The following is an 11,325-nucleotide window of genomic DNA, read 5'->3' on the forward strand; positions in this document are numbered from 1 at the left end:
CAAAAAAAAAAAAAAAAAAAAAAAAAAAAAAAAGGAGGCTGGGCTCAGTGGCTCATGCCTGTAATTCCAGCACTATGGGAGGCCTAGGCGGGTGGATTACAAGGTCAGGGGTTTGAGACCAGCCTGACAAACATGGTGAAACCCTGTCTCTACTAAAAATACAAAAATTAACTGGGTGTGGTGCCACACACCTGTAGTCCCAGCTACTTGGGAGGCTGAAGCAGGAGAATCGCTTGAACCTGGGAGGCAGAGGTTAGAGTAAGCCGAGATCACGCCACTGCACTCCAGCCTGGGCAACAGAGCGAGACTCCATCTCAACAACAACGAAAAAAAAGGAGCCAGGCGTGGTGGCTCATGCCTGTAATCCCAGAACTGTGGGAAGCCGAGGCAGGTGGATCACCTGAGGTCGGGAGTTCGAGACCAGCCTGACCAACATGGATAAACCCCGTCTCTACTAAAAATACAAAATTAGCCTGGCATGGTGGTGCATGCCTGTAATCCCAGCTACTCAGGAGGCTGAGGCAGGAGAATCGCTTGAACCCGAGAGGCGGAGGCTGTGGTGAGCCGAGATCACGTCATTGCAACCCAGCCTGGGCAACAAGAGCGAAACTCTGTCTCAAAAAAACAAAAAAAACAAAAAACGGAAAGAAAGAAATCAGGGCCTCAGGGACATGGACAATTTCAGAGTATGAAAGCTTTGAGTTGTGCAAGGGGACTAATATTTATTTGGGTCATACTGTCTGCCACCCCCACAATGGCTGTGCTTAATGTATATTATGAGATTAGATATGTTTAATAGCCAGCACAATGCTTGGCAAATCTCATGCTCTTTCTACTACAGCAAAGTTTTCCAAACTTAAATATTACTTACATGCAGAAAAGTGTACACGAGTAATCAATTATTTTTTTTCTTTTCTTTTTTTTTTTTTTTTTGAGACGGAGTCTCGCTCTGTCGCCCAGGCTGGAGTGCAGTGGCCGGATCTCGCTCACTGCAAGCTCCGCCTCCCGGGTTTACACCATTCTCCTGCCTCAGCCTCCTGAGTAGCTGGGACTACAGGTACCGCCACCTCACTCGGCTAGTTTTTTGTATTTTTTAGTAGAGACGGGGTTTCACCGGGTTAGCCAGGATGGTCTTGATCTCCTGACCTCGTGATGCGCCCGTCTCGGCCTCCCCAATTATTTTTAAAAAATTGAAATTCATACAACATAAAATTCACCTTTTTTTTTGAGTTGCGGTCCAGGCTGGAGTGCAGTGGTATGATCACGGCTCACTGCAACCTTGAACTTTTGGGCTCAAATGGTCATCTTGTCTCAGCCTCCTGAGTAATTGGAACTACAGGCATGTACCACCACATTCAGCTAACTTTTTATTTTTTGAAGTGATGGGGTCTCCCTATGATGCCCAGGTTGGTCTCAAACTCCTTGGCTCAAGTCATCCTGCTGCCTTAGCCTCCCAGGGTGCCACCATACCCTGCCTAACCACTTTATTTAATTTATTTATTTATTTATTTATTTATTTATTTATTTATTTATTTATTTATTTTTGAGACAGAGTTTCGCTCTTATTGCCCAGGCTGGAGTGCAATGGCGCGATCTTGGCTCACTGTAACCTCCGCCTCCTGGGTTCAAGTGATTCTCCTGCCTCAGCCTCCTGAGTAGCTGGGATTACAGGTGCCCACCACCACACCTGGCTAATTTTTGTATTTTTAATAGAGATAGGGTTTCACCATGTTGGCCAGGCTGGTCTTGAACTCCTGACCTCAGGTGATCCACCTGCCCCAGCCTCCCAAAGTGCTGGGATTACAGGCGTGAGCCACTGTGCTGGGCCTTCAAAACATTTTTATCACCCCAAAATAAAACTCCATACCCATGATGTTACTCCTCATTTCCCCATTTTCTCATTCCCGCCCTCCCACTCCCCGCCAACAGCCACTGGCAACCACAAATCTGCTCTTGTTCTCTGTGGGTTTACCTATTCTGAATATTCCACACATGTGTAATCATATAATATGTGTTCTGTTTCTGGCTTTCCTTCACTTAGCAAAACATTTTGATGTTCATCCTCAAAATATTGTAGCATATATCAGTGTTTCATCCTTTTTTATGGTCGAATAATATTTGATTATATGGGTATATCACAATTGTTTATCCACTCGTTTGCTGATGAACATTTGTGTTGTTTCCATCTTTTTGGCTATTGTAAAAAGTGCTGATATAAACACTCGTGTACAAGAATTTGGACAACTGTTTTCTTTTCCTTTTTTTTTTTTGGAGACAGGGTCTTGCTCTGTTACCCAGGCTGGAATGTAGTTGCACAATCATGGCTCATTGCAGCCTCAACCTCCTCCCACCTCAGCATTCCAAGCAGCTGGGATTACAGGCGTGTGCCACCACACCCGGCTACATTTTTTTTTTTTTTTTTGAGACAGAGTCTCGTTCTGTCACCCAGGCTAGAGTGCAGTGGCATGATCTTGGCTCACTGCAACCTCTTCTTCCCGGGTTCAAGTGATTCTCCAGCCTCAGTCTCCCCATGCCCAGCTAATTTTTTTTTTTTTTTTTCTTTTTGAGATGGAGTCTCCCTCTATAGCCAGCTGGAGTGCAGTGGCATGATCTTGACTCACTGCAACCTCTTCTTCCTGGGTTCAAGTGATTCTTCTGCCTCAGCCTCATGGGTAGCTGGGACTACAGGCACATGCCACCATGCCTAGCTAATTTTTGTATTTTTAGTAGAGAGGGGTTCCATGTTGGCTAGGATGGTCTTGATCTCCTGACCTCATGATCCACCCGCCTCAGTCTCCCAAAGTGCTGGGATTATGGGCATGAGCCACCATGCACAGTTAATCTTTTTTTTTTTTTTTGAGAGAGAGTTTTGCTCTTGTTGCCCAGGTTGGAGTGCAATGACATGATCTTGGCTCGCCACAACCTCCGTTTCCTGGGTTCAAGCGATTTTCCTGCCTCAGCCTCCCGAGTAGCTGGGATTACCGGCATGTACCACCAAGCCCAGCTAATTTTGTATTTTCAGTAGAGACGGGGTTTCTCCCTGTTGGTCAGGTTGGTCTCAAACTCCTGACCTCAGGTGATTCACCCACTTTGGCCTCCCAAAATGCTGGGATTATAGGCATGAGCCACCACACCCAGCTAAGTTTTGTAGTTTTTAGTAGAGATGGGGTTTCACCTTGTTGGCCAGGTTGGTCTTGAACTCCTGACCTCAGGTGATCTACCCGCCTCGCCTCCCAAAGTGCTAGGATTACAGGCATGAGCCACCGTACCTAGCCCATTTTTGTATTTTTTGTAGTCACAGGGTTTTACCATGTTGCCCAGACTGGTTGCCCATGAACTCCTGGGCTCATGCAATCCTCCCGCCTCGGCCTCCCAAAATGCTGGGATTACAGGCATGAGCCACCCCACCCAGGCTGGACACCTGATTTAAATTCTTTTGGGTGTATCCCTAGGAGCAGAATTGCTGGATCATTTGGTAATTCCATGTTTAACTTCCTTTTTTTCTCTCCAATTCGAGAGCAGGTACTGTTTAAGTGCTTAGATTAGAAAAACAATCACGGTAGACACCTTAGTTCATTCTTCTAAGAAGTCTGTTGATCTGGTCCTCCCTGTTGCCAGCACGTCCACTTTCTACAAAATGGGTGGTCTTTTTCTTTATTCCACCTTGTGGAGAGGATAATTTCAAGGGCCACAGGAAGTTATTTGCTTCTTTGAAGCATTTTCCAACAGTATAGATCTCAAGAATCAGATCCTCCATGCAGGTGATGCCATATTTACCCAGAGATCAAGCAATCACAGTATCATTTGTCAAAGTAATTCGCTTCTTACTGATTTTGCCATAACCACGCTGATAGATTAGTTCATTTACTGACTTCAGATTTGGGTATCCCCATGCCATATATGGTTCTATAATCCTCAGCATGTTCATTGAAGCCTTGTTGAGCTTCACAAAGGTTCCATTGAAGATTTGACAAAGGCGAAGAAGCTTCAACACCTTTTGGACCTTTGGGCTCGCACCATTGATATCTCTGATCCCGATGACAAATGTCAATTTGGGTTTTGCAGACACATAGAAGTTGCCAGCTTTTCTGGCCATCCTAGCCGTTTGGATTTCAGTTCTGTATACCTGCCTATATTCCTTGTGATAGTGTTTCACTTTTTCTTTTCTTCTTTTTTTTTTGAGACGGAGTCTCGCTCTGTCACCCAGGCTGGAGTGCAGTGGCGTGATCTCGGCTCACTGCAAGCTCCGCCTCCAGGGTTCACGCCATTCTCCTGCCTCAGCCTCCCGAGTAGCTAGCTGGGACTACAGGCGCCCGCCACCATGCCCGGCTAATTTTTTTGTGTGTTTTTAGTAGAGATGGGGTTTCACTGTGTTAGCCAGGATGGTCTCGATCTCCTGACCTCATGATCCACCCGTCTCGGCCTCCCAAAGTGCTGGGATTACAGGCGTGAGCCACCGCGCCCGGCTCACTTTTTCATAGATAAGTTTCCTCCTTTCCTTTTGAAGCATCTTTTGGGCAAACTTCTTTCTCAGGCCTTTGATCTTCAACTCTGGGAAATTCTTTCGCTTTTTAAGGGTTTCTGGCATAGCAGGAACCTCCTTCTTTATTTCCTTTTTTTTTTTTTTGAGAAGGGGTCTCACTCTGTCTTCCATGCTGGAGTGCAATGGCGCGATCTCATCTCAATGCAACCTCCCCCTCCTGCGTTCAAGCAATTCTCCTGCCTCAGCCTCCTGAGTAGCTGGGATCACAGGCACCTGCCACCACGCCCGGCTAATTTGTTTAGTATTTTTAGTAGAGACGAGGTTTCGTCATATTGGTCAGGCTGGTCTGGAACTCCTGACCTCAGGTGACTTGCCCAACTCGGCCTCCCAAAGTGTTGGGATTACAGGTGTGAGCCACCACACCCTGGCCCTCTCCTTTTTCTCTATGACACCCTACATGGTTCCAGCCAGAAAAGAAGTTACTATTTTTTTTTTTTTTGAGACAGAGTCTCACTCTGTTGCCCAGGCTAGAGTGCAGTGGCACGATCTCGGCTCGCTGCAAGCTCTGCCTCCCGGGTTCTTGCCATTCTCCTGCCTCAGCCTCCTGAGTAGCTGGAACTACAGGCGCCTGCCACCACGCCTAGCTAATTTTTTATATTTTTAGTAGAGTCGGGATTTCTCTGTGTTTGCCAGGATGGTCTCTATCTCCTGACCTCATGATCCAGCAGCCTCAGCCTCCCAAAGTGCTAGGATGACAGGCGTGAGCCACTGCACCCGGCCTTTTTTTTTTTTTTTTTTTTTTTTAGGTGGAGTCTTGCTCTATCACCCAGGTCAGAGTGCAGTGGCGCGATCTCAACTCACCGCAACCTCCACTTCCCGGGTTCTAGCAATTCTTCTGCCTCAGCCTCCCAAATAGCTGGGATTGCAGATGCCTGCCACCATGACCGGCTAATTTTTGTATTTTTAGTAGAGATGGGGTTTCACCATGTTGGCCAGGCTGGTCTCGAACTCCTGACCTCAGATGATCCACCTGTCTTGACTTCCCAAAGTGCTGGGATTACAGACATGAGCCACCATGACTGGCCTTTTATTTTTCTGAGACAAGGTCTCACTCTGTTGCCCAGGCTGAAGTGCAGTGGCTTGATGTCGGCTCACTGCAGCCTTGACCTCCTGGGCTCAAACGATTTTCCTCTCAGCCTCCCAAGTAGCTGGGACCATAGGTGTGTGCCACCATGCCTGGTGAATTTTTGTATTTTTGGTAGAGACAAGGTTTTGTCATGTTGCCCAGGCTGGTCGTGAACTCCTGAGCTCAAGTGATCTGCCCGCCTTGGCCTCCAAAGTGCTGGGATTACATGTGTGAGCCACTGTGGCCATCCATATGTTTAACTTTTGGAGGAACCATCAAACTGCTTACCACAGAGGCTGAACCATCTAATATTCCTACCAGCAATGTATAAGGATTCTAATTTCTCCACATCCTTGTAATCAACTTTTAAATTTTAAATTTGGCTGGGCACGGTGACTCAAGCCTGTAATCCCAGCACTTTTGGAGGCTGAGGTGGATCACTTGAGGTCAGGAGTTAGAGACCAGCCTGGGCAACATGACAAAACCTTGTCTCTACCAAAAATACAAAAATTCACCAGGCATGGTGGCACACACCTATGGTCCCAGCTACTTGGGAGGCTGAGAGGAAAATCGTTTGAGCCCAGGAGGTCAAGGCTGCAGTGAGCCGACATCAAGCCACTAGACTTCAGCCTAGACAACAGAGTGAGACCTTGTCTCAAAAAAATAAAAGGCCAGTCATGGTAACTCTTGCCTGTAATCCCAGCACTTTGGGAAGTCAAGACAGGTGGATCACCTGAGGTCAGGAGTTCAAGACCAGCCTGGCTAACATGGTGAAACCCCATCTCTACTGAAAATACAAAAATTAGGGGGGCGTGGTGGCATGTGCCTGCAATCCCAGCTACTCAGGAGGCTGAGGTGGGTGGGTCACTTGAGGTCAGGAGTTAGAGACCAGCCTGGGCAACATGACAAAACCTCATCTCTACCAAAAATACAAACATTTAATAGAGCCCCGTCTCTACTAAACAATTAAAAAAAAAAAAAAAATTAGCCAGGCATGGTGGTGTGTGCCTGCAGTCCTAGCTACTCAGGAGGCTGAGGTGGGAGTACTGCTTGAACTGGGAGGTGGAGGTTGCAGTGAGCTGAGATGGTGCCACTGCACTCCAGCCTGGGTGACAGAGATGAAACCCTGTCTCAAGAAAAAAAAAAAAAAAAAAAAAAAAACCTTAAGAAATGTTATATAGGCCGGGCGCGGTGGCTCAAGCCTGTAATCCCAGCACTTTGGGAGGCCGAGATGGGCGGATCACGAGGTCAGGAGATCGAGACCATCCTGGCTAACCCGGTGAAACCCCGTCTCTACTAAAAATACAACAAACTAGCCGGGCGAGGTGGCGGGCGCCTGTAGTCCCAGCTACTCAGGAGGCTGAGGCAGGAGAATGGTGTAAACCCGGGAGGCGGAGCTTGCAGTGAGCTGAGATCCGGCCACTGCACTCCAGCCCGGGCGACAGAGCAAGACTCCGTCTCAAAAAAAAAAAGAAATGTTATATAATTTGCCCTAAATAGAAGATAATGATGAATTAAATACAAGTCCGTGACTTTTTTTTTTTAAAGTTTGTGTCTTGAGACCTAGACATTTTAAAAAACTACACTACACCATAAGGCACAGAGTGAATATTTATTTATCACAGAGGTCAAGCCTAAGCTCTAATTTTATAAATCCTGGAAAAGCAGGCCAGAAAAGTACAGAGACTTGCCCAAAGTCAAAGCTAAAGATGCTTCCAGAGGCCAGGAGAGAAGAAAATGTTTTAGTAGCACTCCATAACTGGACCCTCAAATCTACTCACTCCAAGCATCCCTTCAAGTTCCTGACTCCAAAGAATCTCAGTAAGAAAACAATAGAGATGGTTTCCAAATAGGAGATAGGACACCATGAGTGGTATTGAGCAATAATTACAACACTCTAGCTAAAGATACCTGCCACTTATGACATCTGACCATGAAACTAAGTTTAAAATGGCCATTTAGTATATACATGTAAGAAATCTTGTATCCCCTAAATCTATACAAATAAAAACTACAAATACAAAATAAAATGGCCATAAAAACGAAACAACAAAACAAAAACAACCACCACCTGTGGCTTCCAAACGCCTTATCTTTTCATTTATTCATAAAGATTTCCAGTCCCACACATGTTCCAGGACAAGTTATCAATATACCCCAATCCTTTCTAACGCCCTGAGTTCTTTCTTCCAAATATCTTCTAATTTGTGGTCTGGGAGGGAAAAGGGTAGCGGAGTTCTCAGGTAGATGACAAAGGGGAAAGGACAAAGGCCTCTGGCTTGGCTTCCTGCTTCAGCACTCCAGTCAGCAGGAACTCAGGTGAGAGGAGGGGCAGCCCAACACGCAGTGGAACAGAGCAACGAGGGAAGTCCTGAGGGCATGTGATCACAACTCTCTGAGGCTAGGGAAGACAGAGCAAACACAAAATCAGGGATGAAAAAGAATCCTAGAAATGGGTTCAGGACCCATTAACCAGTCTTAGCATCACTAAAATAATACCTCCTAATATGAAGCCAAGTGAAGCACACCGCATACTGTCTATGAAATACTCTTGCTAGGCCAGGCACAGTGGCTCACGCCTGTAATCCCACCACTTTGGGAGGCCGAGGTGGGCAGATCATGAGGTCAGGAGATTGAGACCATCTTGGCTAACACAATGAAACCCTGTCTCTATTAAAAACACAAAAAAATTAGCCGGGCGTGGTGGCGGGCGCCTGTAGTCCCAGTTACTCAGGAGGCTGAGGCAGGAGAATGGTGTGAACCTGGGAGGTGGAGCTTGCAGTGAGCTGAGATTGCGCCACTGCACTCTAGCTTGGGCGACAGAGCAAGACTCCATCTCAAAAAAAAAAAAAAAATTAGCTGGGTGTGGTGGCGTGCGCCTGTAGTCCCAGCTATTCGAGAGGCTGAGGCAGGAGAATGGTGTGAACCCGGGAGGCGGAGATTGTAGTGAGCCAAGATGAGCCAAGATTACTCCACTGTACTCCAGCCTGGCGACAGAGCAACACTCTGTCTCAAAAAAAAAAAAAAAAAAAAAAAAGAAATACACTTGCTAGAAAGATGAACCTGAATTTATTCAAGCTTTTACAATTATCTGCAGTTTCCAGGAAATATGGAATACAGAGAAACAAGATAAATGATGCAACAGGGAGGCAAACCCAAAATTCCAGACTGAGGAACATTCTAAAGGACAAGTGACCCAGTTTCTGCAGGAAATTGATGGCATAAAAATAGCTGGGTGGGTTAAGGGATGCTATAGAGTAAAGAGAATTAAGAGGATAATAGGTGTGGCAGTATGTGGACCTTATTTGAATCCTGATTTGAACAACTGTATAGAGAGATTTTTCAGTCAATGGGAGAAATTTTATTAATGGAGTGTGAGCAAATGACCAATAAACTACTGTTAATTTTGTTTAGGATCAATAATGGCATTGTGATTATGAAACAAAATGCACATATTTCTTAGAGATGTATATTTAAGTATGTAGGAAGAAATAATGTAATATTGGCAGTTTGCTTTAAAATACTTCAGCAAAGGAAGAGAAAGGAAAAAAGGAAAGAATAAAGAAAAATAAAAAGAAATAAAATACTTCAGCAAAGAAAATCAAAGGAAAAAAGGGATAGATGGAGCAAAAGTAGCATAATCTAAATTAAGCTGCTGAATCTCGGTGATTGTTATATGGGGGTATCAGCAGATCTGTCCCCTCATTCCTATCCCTTTCTATACCATAGGTCTTTCCCCACCCTCTCACTACTCTATATTCCTTTCTGTTCCTGCATTTTTTTTCCCCTCCAACCTTTGCCATTCCAGCCACCTCTTTAACTGCCACTGCCACCTCACCCAGACCCAGAACATCCTAAGCATACCTTATAGGACCGAGGCATGCTGGGTAGGTATGTGCCTCCACAGCAGGTAATGATCTCTCCCATCTGAGGTGGTGGTGGCTGGACTCCAGGGGTCACATAGATCTCATAGCCCTAAGAGAAAGAAATGGTGGAGACGGTATTGTAGGTTGGGAAGCACTGGAGGGAGGGCTGAAGCACGGGTCAAAAGATAGCCTCTCACCTCCAGCAGCCTTCGCTCCCGAGCCCGACTCAGTGCATCTTGAAGGCTAAAGCCAAAGTTCTTCTCTTGCTCAGGGTCGGTCACCACATATTCATCCGGGGGTAAGAAGCAACCGGCCTTGCGGGACTAAGGACAGCAGCAGTCAGCATCAAAGCTCAGCCCAGCCCCTCACCCAGCTCTGCTGCCTAGCATTTAGAGAGAGCTCACAAAATGTCTTTTAAATCAATTCAGGCTTCTGGCTCACTAATGCCCGTCTTCCTGTAACGCCTCTTCCCTTCCACAACTTTCTAGGCTACTACGTGAGCAGTCTTGCCACTATATTGGTCTGTCATCATCCCTTGGCCTCTCACCTGATGCAGCCAGTCCAGGGAGAGAATGGGGATTCCCCGCCCCAGGGCACACAGGAACTTGACTGTTCGGCGGATGCGATCAGTGACCAGGTGGGAAGCCTCTGCTGCTGAACCAGCCAGACTTCCCCCCAATGCCAGCACGGCCCGCTCTCCCCGAGCATCCACCACTCCTGTGAAGAGCACCTATGGAAGGGTTGACCTGAGGTGGTCACAGCAATCCACACCATCAGCACCCATCTCTACAATCCTCTAGGTCTGCTTGCATCCTCCCCTCATCTCTGTCTCCCACAAAGTCCCATGCCCCTGTCTCTTACTTTGGGGGTTGTTGATTCTTGGTTAAGTTTGGTCCGTCGGAGGCTGCGATTCGGTATTCTGTTGGGCTCCTCCTCTGCCCGGTCTCTCTTTCTCTTGCCTGGTTTTGGAGTCATGACATCCTGAGATTGAGAAAAATCTTGGTGGGAGTTTCAGAGCCCCGAAGCCATTTTTCCCAGCTTTGTGGCCCTAGCCCTCTCCTCACCTCTTCCTTCCCTGGCTTCTCTGCAGTATCTTCTTCCTCTTCCTTGATAATCACTGTCTTCTGGGAGACTTCCCCTCTTTGGGGCTGTTTTTGATGTGGTGGTGAATCCATGATAGCTAAAGACCTCTTGCGGCTTTGAGAGGCCTTAGGCTGGAGCTCTGGGGTGAACCTAGATCTACCTGTTGGTTCCACCTTTTGGATCTGGGAGGCATGAGTTGGTGTATCAAGAAGCTGGGGAGAGGCAGGCTCAGGAATGGCTGTAAGGGATTCACCTGCTCTCACTGCTCCCCATCTTTGGTTCCTTGAGGGCCGGGATTTAGGTTCCAGGGGTGCAGAGCAAGGCTTATGGTCAATGGGAGCTGTGAGGGAGCCAGGATTCCCAGTGGCTCTCTGCCTCTTGATGCAACTGGCTTGAGGAATAGGCTCAGGGGAAATAGGCTGGTCTGTGGTGACAGGAGATTGGAATTCAGGGGTAGTAGGAATTAGCATAGCACTTACTGTGGAAGACCTCAGTGTTTTGCTCTGACCACCCTGAGGTATGGCCTCAGGGGTGACAGGCTGGTCTGTGGGGGTAAAAGGCTCAAGATCAGAGGCTGCTGGTTCAACTGATTCAGGAGTCTTGACAGATGACCTATTTGTCCTTCCCCTAGTGGCCCTAGATGTGGGCTTGGGGGTGACAGACTGGTCTGTGGAGGTGGTAGAATGGGGCTCAGGGGCTGTGGGGACAGCTGGCTCAGGGGTCTTGACAGAGGACCTATTTGTCCTGCCCCTAGTGGCCCGAGATGT

General features: G+C 47.1%; 1 protein-coding gene and 1 pseudogene across 1 annotated transcript in view; both read right to left on the minus strand.

Annotated features, from left to right (window-relative positions):
* Nucleotides 1-3,477: 3,477 nt before the first annotated feature.
* Nucleotides 3,478-4,169, minus strand: LOC111527869 (annotated as a pseudogene).
* A 3,036-nt stretch (nucleotides 4,170-7,205) lies between these two features.
* The window catches only part of MDC1 (mediator of DNA damage checkpoint 1), a 17,560-nt gene continuing 13,440 nt past the window's right edge, over nucleotides 7,206-11,325 (minus strand). The window contains 6 exon segments of the mRNA XM_023194376.3: nucleotides 7,206-8,010; nucleotides 9,474-9,584; nucleotides 9,673-9,798; nucleotides 10,023-10,205; nucleotides 10,337-10,456; nucleotides 10,540-11,325. The exon segment at nucleotides 10,540-11,325 is cut by the window's right edge and continues 10 nt beyond it. Of these exon segments, the coding sequence (XP_023050144.2) occupies nucleotides 7,849-8,010; nucleotides 9,474-9,584; nucleotides 9,673-9,798; nucleotides 10,023-10,205; nucleotides 10,337-10,456; nucleotides 10,540-11,325 (1,488 nt within the window). The 3' untranslated portion in view covers nucleotides 7,206-7,848.

Source organism: Piliocolobus tephrosceles, chromosome 5, assembly GCF_002776525.5.
Source record: "Piliocolobus tephrosceles isolate RC106 chromosome 5, ASM277652v3, whole genome shotgun sequence".
NCBI lineage: Eukaryota > Metazoa > Chordata > Mammalia > Primates > Cercopithecidae > Piliocolobus > Piliocolobus tephrosceles.